Source organism: Plecotus auritus, assembly GCF_963455305.1.
Source record: "Plecotus auritus genome assembly, chromosome: 8".
Lineage (NCBI taxonomy): Eukaryota > Metazoa > Chordata > Mammalia > Chiroptera > Vespertilionidae > Plecotus > Plecotus auritus.
Window position 1 is genome coordinate 65240257 of NC_137782.1, and position 14598 is coordinate 65254854.

The 14598-nt window shown below is 40.3% G+C and overlaps 1 protein-coding gene across 2 annotated transcripts in view; it reads right to left on the minus strand.

The window, feature by feature from the left end:
• Nucleotides 1-14598, minus strand: part of CSNK2A1 (casein kinase 2 alpha 1) — a 61397-nt gene that overhangs the window by 20167 nt on the left and 26632 nt on the right. For both annotated transcript variants that reach the window (XM_080686311.1, XM_080686312.1), the window contains exons 2-7: nt 9880-10095; nt 6701-6812; nt 4434-4535; nt 3873-3923; nt 2559-2618; nt 1000-1083 (exon numbers count right to left, since the gene is read on the minus strand). In XM_080686311.1, the coding sequence (XP_080542437.1) occupies nt 1000-1083; nt 2559-2618; nt 3873-3923; nt 4434-4535; nt 6701-6812; nt 9880-9980 (510 nt within the window). In that variant the 5' untranslated portion in view covers nt 9981-10095. The remainder of the gene's footprint in view (nt 1-999; nt 1084-2558; nt 2619-3872; nt 3924-4433; nt 4536-6700; nt 6813-9879; nt 10096-14598) is intronic.

Consider the following 14598-nt stretch of genomic DNA (forward strand, 5'->3'; position numbering starts at 1 on the left):
TATTCCTGACTATTTCTCTTCCACATCACTTTTAACTTTCTGGCCTACCAGCATACCCCCCAAAGGCAAGCTCCTTATGGACAAGAATTTTTTACTATCTGCTTCAAGCATATATCCCCTGCTTCTAGAACAATACCATGCATAGTGTGTGTCTAAAAAAATTTTAGTTGAATGAATAAATCCTCTACATCTCCAAAGTATACAACAGTCATCACTACCTATAAAAGGTACGCTTAGTTATCTTACAAAACTGAAATATTATAAAGTATGTGTTCAGTAGAACTCTCATTAATAGAACTTGTACTTGCTAAATATTTCATCCATTTCACAACTGTGCACACTTAATTCTCACAATAACCTAGTGGCATGCAGAGCAAATATTATTATACCTGTTGTACAGGTAAGAGAGAGGAGGCAAACAAGAAAGGAGTTTCCCAGATACTAGTTATTCAATAAATAAAACCAGAAGCCAGGTTCCATGCCCAAAACTGATTTGCCCACTATTCTAATGTTTCCTTCTTGACAGTATTCTTTTTGTTGTTGTTATTCCTCACCTGAGGGTATTTTTTTCATTGATTTTTTTTTAGAGAGTGGAAGGGAAAGGGAGGGAGTGGGAGAGAGACAGGAGAGGGAGAGAGACAGAGAGAAACATCAATGTGAGACACATCAATTGGTTGCCTCCCGCATGCTCCCTGACTGGGGTCAGGAATGGAACCTGCAACCCAGATACGTATCTTGACTAGGAATTGAACCTGTGACCCTTCAGTGCAGAGGCTGACGCTCTATCCACTGGACCACATCGGCCAAGGCGTCCTTCTTGATAGTATCATTAGGAATTTGAATAATGATTTTAACATTCTGATTAATTTACTCATTCACCAAATATGTGTCAAGTGCCTAATAGGTACCAGGAACTGTAACAGATGCTAGGGATAAAGTGTTGAAGATGGGCTGTTCACTCTATCAGGCAGGAAAAAATTTATTAGTCTATCACATTACCTTTCTGTGCTCATGATCAATCATGACATTATGGGGCTTCACATCTCTGTGCATAATTCCCATGCTATGACAATAATCCAGGGCCTGTAAGAGAAACAGGAAAAAAAAAAGGTTAGCTTACATAAGAGTGATTTTCTAGTTAAAGCTTTTTAGTTTTTCCTCTATAGTTTTCTTTCTAGTCTTACAACATCCCTGGGAGTCAGGGTTAGGACAATCACTCCGACAGCTATTTTGCAGACTTGCTCAAGATCCTAAAGTCAAACGCACGGCCTCTGGAATTCAAGTTCTGTTCTTACACAGTTGTTACGACATCCTTTCTGTTCAAAAGGACCCAAAGTGACACCAATTGCATCACTTCTAATTCTCTCCCTTATATAAAGACTGGATTATTTTCATAAGCATAGGCCTCTCAAAAGAAGAAAACTGGTCGTACTACAAAGTGTTCTTCAAAGGACAATAATTCTTTAGCAGCTAAGTGTTTACAGTAGAGGTCCATGGCCCATATATTGCCTGGTGCCTGTTTTTGTGAATGTTTATTTTATTGGAACACAGCCACACATATTTGCATGTTATCTGTAGCCGCATTCATACTACAACAGAGATAAGTAGCTTGAGAAAGACCCTATGGACCACAAAGCCAAAATTTTTACTGTTTATTCCTGTAAAGATGCTTGCCAACTCCTGATTTATGACATCAAATCCAATTTGAAAACCATGTCCAAACTCAAACTAAGGTGAACTGAGTGGTGCAACCTTTGGGATTTGCTAATCCTGGCTTTTAGATCAGCTGATGTCATTGGCCAAATTCTTGTCCTTTTTAAAGGGCAACTTGAGTTCCTATGGTTTCTAGGACTAGGCAAGCATATCCTTAACTTTATGAAGTCCTGCTTGCCAGAAGACTGCATGAGCCAATAGGAAAATCAAATATCTCTACTGGCATAGTCTCTTCAAGGTACTTCTAAAGTTCGAATACAGGCTTTACCATCAACCCTCATTTAATAAGAAACTTTAGCCAACTCTTAGCAATTTTCTCATATATTAAGTTGATCTTGTGACTACTAGGAAGAAGATAATTTGGTGATCCCAATTTAGAAGTCAAAGTCCACTCTAAATCAGCAATCTCTAAGCAGTGATTTATATAATTTTAGGACAATGACCCTTTGACAGCTGAGGAAGTTTCTTGTTTTACTTGTTCAATTTTAAATGAAATAAAGTATACCAGAAGCCAACACATCTGGAGATATATTTACAAGTTTGAACAATTTAACTGTTAACTTTCGTAGGAGCAAGATGGAGATTACAAACATTTATGGGGCCCCAGCTCTCTTCTAAATACCCTTTCCAAACCATTCTAAATTATATTCCTACTAGACCCTATTCCATACCCTTACATTAGCAGAAGAGTTCTGATGCTATTAACTTATTAAAAACTTACATGAAAAGGCCCCTTCTTTCAACATATTTTAAAAAGTTAATTCACTAGCTTTTCTATAGTCATTTGAGTTATTTAACAAAGGTAAGATCAATCTAAAGGTATTTAGTATTCAAAGTTCCCTTACCTTCAGAATCTCATACATGTAAAACCGAATATCATAGTCTGTTAACGTCTGGTATAATTGCTGTTAAAGACAAATGTAACATTTGAGCCATGAAATACTGCTGATGGAAGGCAATTTCTCATCCTCATTTATAGAAATTCAAACCAAGACTTGGCTCATTTGCCATCATTCCAAGATCTTATCTACATCATTCTCTAATTCTTCAACATAACATTCCCTTTAAAGAGATACGTTGAGTCTTTATATACGCAAATGTCAAGAATTACTTAACTCGTATTTCTGAAGCTAAAATCCATGGTTGGGAATATACCAGTTTATCTAATATGCATTGATATACATTTGCAATCAAGTTTGCTTTTCATTTACCTCCAGACTTTCTCATAAAAGGCATTTTGGCAAATACACAGCCTCCTTAGTAGCAAACTACCTCATCTGCAGATCACCAGTGAGTGTACAGATGGCTTACTGCCAAATCTGTCAAGCCAATTTAACAGAATTATTCCTCTCCCAATTTGAAATAAACTTTGAACAACTGTTATGTATCTTTTCCAGCTTCCAAAGAGTTATGGTCTTTAAAAAAACAAAAAAAACAACACATGCATGTCATTAAATGGTTAGTGATGTCATCCGACGTTTTCTTTGAAGTTATTGCTCTGATTCTAAAACAGTTCCTTTTTTTCTTATTTCAGCAAAAGAATTCATACATTTATTGATACCTAAAATTCTTCATACTGAATTGGTTCAAAGGCAATTCAAATACCCTTACAACTTGAAACCCAAGAGTGTCCATATTTTTCTTTTGTATTAGAATTGAGAATTGTTTAAAGTAGGCTGCTGAATGGGCAGAAAGTCAGAGATCAGTTGTAGAGGTATGTATTGTAGCAGAATTTACACCACCCTAACCCAGAGGAATCCTAAGGTATAAGAAGACTTTGCTTTTCATACACAATACATTCCTCCTTGAACACTGCCATTTTAAAGTAAAATGTCCACGGACAGATCTTGACTGAACATGTGTTATTGCTTTCATTACATTTGACATCAGGGGAAACTGTTAAGTGAATGGTAAAGGCGATGAGAAGTAAATGTATTTGGTTATTAAAGAGAGCACACAACAAATAAAAGTGCAAACTACCAAGATGTGGAAAGTGGCAGTTTGTATAGCAGTATTTCTATCTTATAATTTAACACTGTGAAGATGAAAAGCTCTTTTAAGCAAGTTGGAAGGAAGTTCTTCTAATACTAACATCCTTAAAAGGCTTTCTATGTGGTCTGAAAACCCAACAGCTTGGAATGATTGGTTATATATTATACCTTGAAGTCTGTGTTGTTTACATGTTCAAAAACCAAGGCGGGAGTTCGTGACTAGGGAAAAGAAAAAGAAAACACACATTAGCAAAAGCCCTGGCAGCTTTAATGAGCACAATGTTTTCGGATGCTACGTGGTGAATTTGGCAGTCCTTGCCTCAGTAGTAGGAATCCCTCTATTGCTACAAGCCCTCCCGCTCTGATCACCACACTTAGGTCATTTTTGGGATGGATTTCAAACAGAAGACATGGAGCTGAAGTCTCACCAGGCTCTAGGCAGCCCGACAATGCGCCCATCGCCCATCGGCATCGGACCTGAGTTTGCAAAATGGATTAACACATTTCAGTTTCCAGTGCTATCAGTCTCTTATCCTAGAAGAATAAGAAATAGTCTGTGGGTGGAGGTCTCTTTGAAAGAAAGACCCAAACTAGTTAAATGCTGTAACTGATTAAGCACTTTTAAAGCAGGACTTAACAGTAGAGGGGGCAACAGAGAGAGGCCAGCTGTGCTCTGAGTCAAACACCACCTCAGCCCTGGTGGGCCTTGCCAGCACATACTATACTTACCACAGGGTCTTTTACAATGTCTGCCAGTGTGATGATGTTGGGACCGCCTCGCAAATTCTCCAAAATCTTTATTTCACGCTTAATTTTCTTCTTCTTTACTGGCTGAAAAAGTAAAAGTACGTACATCAGTGAAATAAAGTATTTCAGGATATTTCAACAGATAATGTAATACATACATATTTATGAGCTCCTTGAAAGAAGGAAATGTGTCAGATTCATCTCTGAATCCCCTTCTCCTAGCCCTATGCCAGGCACTCTGTGGGTTACTTAGCAAATGTTGAAAAAGATTTCCATTCTAAAGATTAGACCTCTGAAGAATTAGCATTTAATTCCAAACATCAGTCTTAAAATGTTAACTCTTTACAACTATACAAACTAGGATTATAAATGGTAATACTAACACTATAAATGGTAATCCTGAAAAATCTTTTTACCAATTAGAATGAAACACAGACTTTTTCTATTCCTTCCTCTAAGTCTATAAACAAACACCCAACAAAGGTTAGGTGAACAGGACCAACATCAAGGACAGCCAAACCATCCTTGTGCAGCATAAACTTGTGGGTTAAATGTGGGCTCTGGAGTAAAAAATCCCTAATGTGAATCCTACTTTCATGACCTGCTGGCCTATAGGTAAGTGACATGACCTCTCTAAGCCTTCATTTGGGAAAAATGATCAACAAGAGTACTTATCTCATAAGATTGTTATAAGAATCAAGTGAAATATATGAGATCTCAGAATATTACTGGGACACAGAATCTAGCTAGCCTTATGACCAGTATTCCTATAAATGAACTCATCTCTCTATTCTAAAAAGACCACTCTGCAGAGTCCCTTAACATACTTCCATATTCTTTTGTCCTCACTCATCATTTCCACATCTGCTCTGGGACAGAATTTTTTTCATTTTTCTGAGGAGGGCTTTGGTCCAACTGTACCACCTCCACAAAGCCTTCCTCCTAAATAGTCTAAAACAGTGCTGGTCCAAAAGAAATATAATGCAAGCCACCTATGTATTCTCAATGTTCTAGTATCCATGTTAAAAAAAGATAAACAGCATGTAGCTCAGTGGTTGAGCACTGACCCAGGAACCAAGAAGCTGCCGGTTCAATTCCAGGTCAGAGCACATGTCCAGGTTGTGGACTCAATCCCCCGTGTGTGTGTGTGTGTGTGTGGGGGGTGGGGGGGGGAGGCGTGCAGGATTGATGATGTTTCTCTCTCATCAATGTTTCTATCCCTCTCCTTTCCTCTCTCTCTAAAAAGCAATAAAAACATTAAAAAAATAAACAGACAAAACTAATTTTAATAAAATATTTTATTTAACAAAATATATTCAAAATCTTATTTTAACATGTAAATCAATATAAAAAATTACTAATGGGCAGTATAGATATATTTATTTTACTAAGCCTTTGAAATCTAGTATATTTTATCCTTATAGCATATTTCAGTTTGGACCAGCCATACTTAAAATGCTCAATAGCCACATGTGACCTGTACCTCCTATACTGGACCTGCAGCTCTTTCCCAGGGTGTCAGTCACCTCAGACTACTGACATACTGCATACAATTCTCAGAAATTATTTTAAGCATATATAATCTCTTCATTAACAAGATCGGTGGCTATTAAACTTTAATGATCCATAACCTGGATTTTTTTAATACACAGATTCCCAGGATCCACCTACATATGCTCAATCAGAATCTGTACAGTGTTTTGTTTTTTTTTAAAAAACTGAGCCAACATTTAAAAATCAGGAGAATTCATATACATATATAAATCTTTATAGTTTCTTTCTGCAAAGGAGTATCAAGCAATGCTGGTCTTGCACTACTACAGCACCCATCACTCACCTCCTCTAATCATGGGCTTTTACATCAGACTAGCTGCATGTCATCTGCCTGACCTCTAAAGGCCTGCATTTGTGACTCCTCATCCTTACACCGTAAAGGTAACAATTTATTGAAAACAAAAGCATGAAATAGAATTAAAAACAGAGGAAATCAAATCAGTATTAGGCTTAGAGAGAGGACTGAACCTCCCTTCCTCTGCCACAATATAGCTGTATGACTGGAGCCAATCACTTCTCTTGCTTTAGTTTCCTGATCTGTCAAATGAAGATAATCTCTATTGATTTCAGATGACAAAATAAAGGTGTTAAACGCCCTTTCAAATGCTACTTTAAAAAAGGCATCACTATTACTTAAAACAAATCTAACTTCCAAAAACCTCTGAAATTACAATCTCTTCTCCTTTCTTACTCACCTTGAGAATTTTAACAACAACTTTTTCATTATTTGTGATGTTGATGGCTTCAAATACTTCACTATATTTACCCCGGCCTAATTTTCGAACCAGCTGGTAGTCATCTTGATTTCTGTAAACAAAGAGTCAAAATCACAATGATTTAAAAAGTTCAACTTATCAAGCACTAATTCAACTTATAAAATTTATTACCAGTAAAAGAAATGAGGTATCCTATATAATAAAGAGTTAATATGCTAATTAGACCGGATGGTGGAACGACCTTTGGGAACGGCCAGTTTTGGAGGGGGGGAGGAGGGTGGGGAGGGAGGCTCCCAAGGTGGCAGCTAGGGCTGCTGTGAGGGCTGAGCCCTTAGCACGAATTTTGTGCATCGGGCCTCTAATTTCAAATAATTCCGAAATAGGTTTGTTTATTTTAATTGGGCCAATTAAAAATGGGCACATTCCAAATCCTTTCAATTATTCTTTCAAATCCGAAATGGTTTACATCAATATTGGCATACAACACATAGATAGCTTGTATTAGGATTCATTATACATGTTTGACCTACAACAACAAAAAGCTTTCCCTTGGAGAATAATTTTTATATATTCCTGTCTCCTAGTGCCTGGCCCACTGTTGGCACTTAGCAGGAAGTAAATACACATTATAAGAATATTTCAATTCAGCCACATTTGGGAGCAGCCTATTTTGAATGGGCTTCTTTGTAGGTTAAGTGGCTTTCAAATATATAGGCTTGACCTCCCACTTGTTCTCCTAGGCAAGCCCCGAGGTCAGTCCATATAATGGAGTTTTGCAAACTATATTATAGATCATGAACCATAGTTAGGGGGTCCCCTGCTCTATTTTACCCATATTTATTTCATGACCACTAAACAATATCAGAGGTAAAACAACAAAAACGCTAACATTTTCTCTCTGCCCCTGCTTATAATTTAGAACACTCTGCACTAAAGAATGACATAGTCCTTTTAGTAACATCTAAATTCTATTTATTCCTGCTGGAGACACTGAGAATCTAACATGTAATAAATCAGCCATTAATTTTCCTCAAGCAACTAAAAAGAAAGTGAATGAACAGAAAAGGCAAAAGGTAGTAAGGACAATGAACAACATAATAATCATGGCAGGTCTAGGGAAAGGGAGCTCTTAGTTCTGGTTGAGATACCCTCCTGTGGGAAGGTAGCCTATATAATAAAAGGCTAATATGCAAATCAACCAAACGGCAGAACAACCAAACAACTGGTCGCTATGATGTGTGCTGACCACCAGGGGGGCATGTGCAGAACATGGTGGGCATGGGCAGCAGGTGGCAGAGTGTGGAACATGGTGGGCCTTAGCCGTGGCGGGATGGTGGAGCAGGTGAGCGGGGGCGCCAGACCAAGGTGGGGCGCCGGTCACTGTCATTGGGGCAAGCCTCTGGTGGTTACTAAAAATTTTTTGCTCCCAGCGCTCGCACCTGCTGTTGGCACTGGAGCTGCTGCTTGCACCCGCTGCCAGGGCCTGGCACTGGCCCCGATCACTCGGCACAGTCAGCTGGTGTGAGCGGCGGCTGCCGGCCCTGATTGCCCCTGAGGGCTTCTCCACCTCCCCCTGCTCCTGAGGGGCGATCAGGGCAGCTACTTGCACCCGCTGATGGCATCAACCCCGCTCGCAACCGCTGCTGGCACCAGCCCCAATCGCTCCGCGCCATCAGCAGGTGCAAGTGAGGCCGGCAGGAGCAGGGCTGCAGGCAGACAGGGGACCCAGGGCTGCTATGGGAGGGGCTGGGTGGCGGTGCGGAGGATGGGCCAAGACCCGCTCCTGGGCCCACTGCAGCCTCGCTGGCCACAGTTCCTTTCAAGGTGCATGAATTTGTGCACTGGGCCCATAATAGGAAATAAAAGCAAGCATGCAAATAGGACCATGCCAAAAAAAATAGTGCTATTTTAGCAGAACTAAATGCAGAGCACTAAATTTGAACAGAGTAGTTGAAGTTCTGTAAAATGGAGAGGTATCCCTAGAACCCAAAGCCTGATATAAGGAAAATTGTTAGATTATAAATAACTAGAGGCCTGATGCATGAAAATTCATGCAAGAGTAGGTCTTCCTTCCCCTGGCTGCTGGCACCAGCTTCCTGCTGGCACCAGCTTCCCTCTGGCACCCGGGACCCAGGCTTCCCTCCTCCAGCCGCAGGCAGGCACCCGGGACCCAGGTTGGCTTCCCTCCGGTCCTGGCTTTGTCAGGAAGGACGTCTGGTCTAATTAGCATATTACTCTTTTATTATTACAGATGATAACATTTACTGGTATTGTACCACTGGTTCTTGACAGTATATCTTTAAAGCACACTATGTTTCCTTGTGCAGAGGCAATGACTTAACTGTTAAGATTCACAACCCAATCATGATTAAATATACTCACAAATTTTGGAGGCTATATTTATCCACTTACAGGCTATGGACATCACATGTGGATAGATATAAAATATAGCATATGGAAACTGTAGCTTTATGAGTTTTCAAATAGTTTTCTTTTGCATTTGAATGTCAAAAAGCTTTTTATCACAAAAGTATGACCTGATGAATTAAATACATACCATGTTGGGACAAGAAATGCAAACATCCCAATGAGATTGCACAGAGAATTAGGAGAGCAAATACTGCTGTTTCAGCAGAGTGCAACTGTTCAAGATGGAATTTTGGCTGAATTCCATGTTACACATGTCTAGGTCTTATGATAAGGGCAAGTGTTTAAGGGTTTAAATTTGCTTCTCATTAGAAAGAGGACACCTTTCTGGAGAACTGTTTCATTCTTCAGAATCATCATGGGACAACATTCTCTGACCTCAAAAACACTTTATGTAAGAGTTTAGTGTTTTCAAAATCTCTTAAGTATTAATTCTCACCTAACCACAAAGCCCTTAGTGGAGGTAAGTTGATAGGTAACTCTTTATCAGCTTTGTATACAAAATATATAAATCAAAGAATAAGAAAAAGACTGAAATGATTCTTCAATGATAAGCTCATCAAAATTGTTAATTTGTCAAAGCAATACCTTGGTTCTTCATTGCAGAAGAAAACACAAATCGGACTTTAATCTTGAGGTTTACAAATCTCAGTCAGAGAGGTTGTCTGACTCTACAAATCCATAAACCAGCTCTTTGGGTGAATATAGTGAAATAAAAAGGAAACAATTACCCCCATTCCACCACATGTGACTCGTAATCCCAGTACTCTCGGGGTCTGTGCGTATTAACATCTGTGTAAACTCTGGCCCTGCTTGGCACGGGTCCCGACATGTCAGACAGGTTGGCGAACAAAGCTGAACTTGATGTATGGAGATCTGGCAGTCACTGTGTTCAGAGGCAGCTGTGGGGTGGGGTAAGACTTTGTTTCAGAACTGTTTTCTTCAAACTGCAGAAAAAAATGCACAAGGGCCAAGGAATTACTTTTTAAAAGCATACAGGAATAAAAATCACCTTACAACAATGGCCTTAAATATAGTTCTGGCTCTCCTACCTGTTAAACCAATGAATATATCCCAACTGTGTCATAGTGTTTCCCTTAACACAGAACAACAACAAAAAAACCCTGTATCAGCCCTAATCCTATTCTGCAAAGTAGTTTGTTACCTCCTCAGCTAAAGTTTGGATAGCCTGGAAGGGAAACATGGCATTGAGGACAGACCCATCAGCATTACTACTATTTATACATTCTACAGAAAATGTTGGCAAGAATAGTACTTTCCTTTCAGCAGCTTTCTACAGCTCAAGTAGGGATGCTAAAAGGCTCTGGAGTGGTGACAAAGCCAATATAAACCGCCAGTCTGACTCTAATATTTGATGAAACAAGGAAGGAAATAGACTGTTGTTCTCACACATCAAAGTTCAATGTCATTTTATATTAATCCAAATCATTTGGTGAATCTTATGTAATAATCAGTACATCCTTAATCACCATTTGAAATATATACTTTATTTCATTAAATTTAAAAATAAAATCAGTAATATTCCTTTTATTTACTTAATACAGGTGCCAGCTTAATAAAAACTGATAGAAAACTAACATATATTGGATGAACTAATGCAAAATTTGAGAGAAAAATCTGTGAAATTTTAGAAATACAGACAAAATGGTAAACTAAGTCCCCTTTATGATGTCTTCCCTGATTGTTCTGAGATTCCTGTAGCATGTTGATTCCTGTTACTCTGCGTTTAATTAAAAATGCATTTAGCCCTAACCAGTTTGGTTCAGTGGATAGAGCGTTGGCCTATGGACTCAAGGGTGCCAGGTTCAATTCTGGTCAAGGGCATGTACCTTGGTTGCGGGCACATTCCCAGTAGGGGGTGTGCAGGAGGCAGCTGATCGATGTTTCTCTCTCATTGATGTTTCTAACTCTCTATCCCTCTCCCTTCCTCTCTGTAAAAAATCAATAAAATATATTTAAAAAAATGCATTGAGTCTCCAGAGGTCATAACCTGTGGACACATCACCAACTATGCATTTTTCTATCCAAGACTGCATAACTTCATATTACAAGGAAACACTGGACAAACAGAAAACGAGGAAGAGTCTATTAAAAGGAAGGGGGTGGGGGGAGGGCCCAGCTGGTGTGGCTCAGTGGTTGAATGTCGACTCATGAACCAGCAGGTCACAGTTCGATTCTTTTTTGTTTTTGTTAAAATATATATTTTTTTATTAATTTCAGAGAGGAATGATGAGAGAGAATCATTGATTGGCTGCCTCTTACACGCTCCCCACTGGGGATCTAGCCCACAACCCAGGCATGTGCCCTTGACTGGAATCGAACCTGGGACCCTTCAGTCCATAGGCCGACGCTCTATCCACTGAGCCAAACTGGTGAGGGCCACAGTTTGATTCTGATCAGGGCACATGCCCTGGTTGTGAGCCTGATGTCTAGTTGGGGGTGTGCAGGAGGCAGCTGATTAATGATTCTCTCTCATCACTGATGTTTTTACCTCTTTCTTCCTCTCTAAAATTAAACAAATAAAACAAAACAAAATCAATAAACTAACAAAAGAGAGGGGTGGATATACTGTGCTCTTCAAAAATGTAAATATTATAAGACAAAGAAAGGCTAAAAAGACATGACAACTAAATATAATGTCCTACCCTATCCTGTACTGGAGGGGAAGAAGGGGAGAGAAATGCTGTTAAAAAACAATTCTATGGGCAGAAACCAAGATGGCGGCATAGGTAAGCACCCAAACTGCTGCCGCGTAGAACAATTTCAAAACTACAACTAAAAGATAGAACGGACATCATCCAGAACCACAGGAAGGCTGGCTGAGTGGAAATTCTACAACTAGAAGGAAAGAGAAAAGCTCACGGAGAATCAGAGGAGCTGCAAAGGGCTGAGGTACGGAGACACGCGCGCAGAGAGGAAAGGCGGCTGAGTGCCTGGCTGACTTTCTCTGGCGGGAGGGGAAAGGAAGCCCCCAACTGCACTGAACCCCAGTTCCGGGCGAAACCCTGTGGACCCAGGCTCATACAGGGGGAGTCTGGACTGTCAGGTAGAGAGAAAGGTACACGGAGACTCGGGGGATCCGCGGCGGGCAAGGGTCTGGAGGTGCGTGCGCGCAAGTGCTCGCAGAGAAGACTGAATGCGGAGGTTGCCAGAGGCTTTCCCTAACGGAAGGGAGTAGGAAGCTCCTGACTGCACTGAACCCCAGTTCCGGGCGAGCCCCTGGGGACCCACGCTCTTACGGGAGGAATCTGGACTGTCAGGCGGAAACTCAGGGGAGCCGTGGAAGGCAGAGGTCTGGAGGCGCACGCGCGCAAGGGCAGGGCTGACGGGAAGCCAAGACTGTCTGCTCCACCCTGAGACTTCGCCCTGAGATTCTGCCCCATCCAAGCTGAGCACAGAGGCTTTTGCAATTTTGCAAGTCTGATCCTATAAGGCTGTCTCCAGCACCTAACTTCTCCCAGCATAGACACAGCTGATCCTCACAGCCAATTGGCCTGGAGGTCGATTCCTCCCAGTGATACCAACAACAATCAAGACTTAACTACAACAACGCTGTACACACAGTCCACAAAGGGGTGCACCAAGAGTGTCCACCTCAGGTTAACTGGGGAGGCCGACCCACTGGGCCATATAGGAAACCTAGCACACAAAGCTACTCTACCAACTCAGGGAAGCAGCGAAAATGCAGAGACAAAGAAACAGATCACAAATGAAAGAAATGGAGGAAAACAAATGACTGGATATAGAATTCAAAACCACGGTTATAAGGGCTTTTCAATAATATCCTAGAAAAGGCCGATAACTTTAGCGAGACCCTCGAGGATATGAAAAAGGACCAACTAGAAATTAAGCATACACTGACTGAAATAAAAAGTATTATACAGAGACCCAACAGCAGACTAGAGGAACGCAAGAATCAAGTCAAAGATTTGAAATACAAAGAAGCAAAAAACACTCAACCGGAAAAGCAAAAAAAAGAAAAAAGAATCCAAAAAGTTGAAGACAGTGTAAGAAGCCTCTGGGACAACTTCAAGCGTACCAACATCAGAATTATGGGGGTGCCAGAAGAAGAGAGAGAGCAAGATACTGAAAACGTAGTTGAAGAAATAATGACTGAAAACTTCCCCCACCTGGTGAAAGAAATAGACTTACAAGTCCAGGAAGTGCATAGAACCCCAAACAAAAGGAATCCAAAGAGGACCACACCAAGACACATTATAATTAAAATGCCAAGGGCAAAAGACAAAGAGAGAATATTAAAAGCAGCAAGAGAAAAACAGTTAATTACCTAAAAGGGAGCACCCAAACGATTGTCAGCCGATTTCTCAACAGAAACTATGCAGGCCAGACGGGAGTGGCAAGAAATATTCAAAGTGATGAATAGCAACAACCTACAACCAAGATTACTCTACCCAGCAAAGTTATCATTCAGAATTAAGGTCAGATAAAGAGCTTCACAGATAAGAAAAAGCTAAAGGAGTTCATCACCACCAAACCAGTATTATATGAAATGCTGAAAGGTATTCTTTAAGAAGAGGAAGAAGAAAAAAGTAAAGAGAAAAATTATGAACAACAAATACATATCCATCAGCAAGTGAATCTAAAAATCAAGTGAATTAAAAATCTGAGGAACAGAATAAACTGGTGAATATAATAGAATCAGGGGCATAGAAAGGGAGTGGACTGATAATTCTCAGGGGGAAAGGGGTATGGGGGGGTGCAGAAAGAGACTGGACAATAATCGTACACCTATGAATGAGGACAGTGGGGGGGAGGTAAGGGCAGAGGGTGGGGTGGGAACCGGGTGGAGGGGAGCTATGGGGGGGAAAAGGAGAAACAATTGTAATAATCTGAACAATAAAGATTTATTAAATTAAAAAAACCCCACAATACTATGGCCCTAGCTGGTTTGGCTCAGTGGATAGAGTGTTGGCCTGTGGACTGAAGGGTCCCAGGTTCGATTCCAGTCAAGGGCACATGCCCGGATTGCGGGCTTGATCCCCAATGTGGGGCGTGCAGGAAGCAGCCGATCAATGATTTTCTCTCATTATTGATGTTTCTATCTCTCTCTCTCACTTCTTGCTTCCCCTCTGAAATCAATAAAAATATATTTAAACAAACAAAAGAACACTATGAAGATCAAATGACAAAACCGTAATTTAGATGATAGACTGGGTATGCTCTTGTTGTCTATACTTTTAGTGTCATATCTGTACTATCTTTTTTGTAAATTTGAAGTTACTTCCAAATAAAAGGTTAAAATAAAATCTGTATAAGAAAACTGTGGCCCAGAAAGAGGAAAATTGACCTATAATCCCATAGCTACTTAATAGCAGAGCGAGGACCAGAAACCAAACTGTAGATTCTTTTGACAGTGATTTCTCTGCCATCAATCATATAAACTAATTAGATAACAATAGCTAACTCTG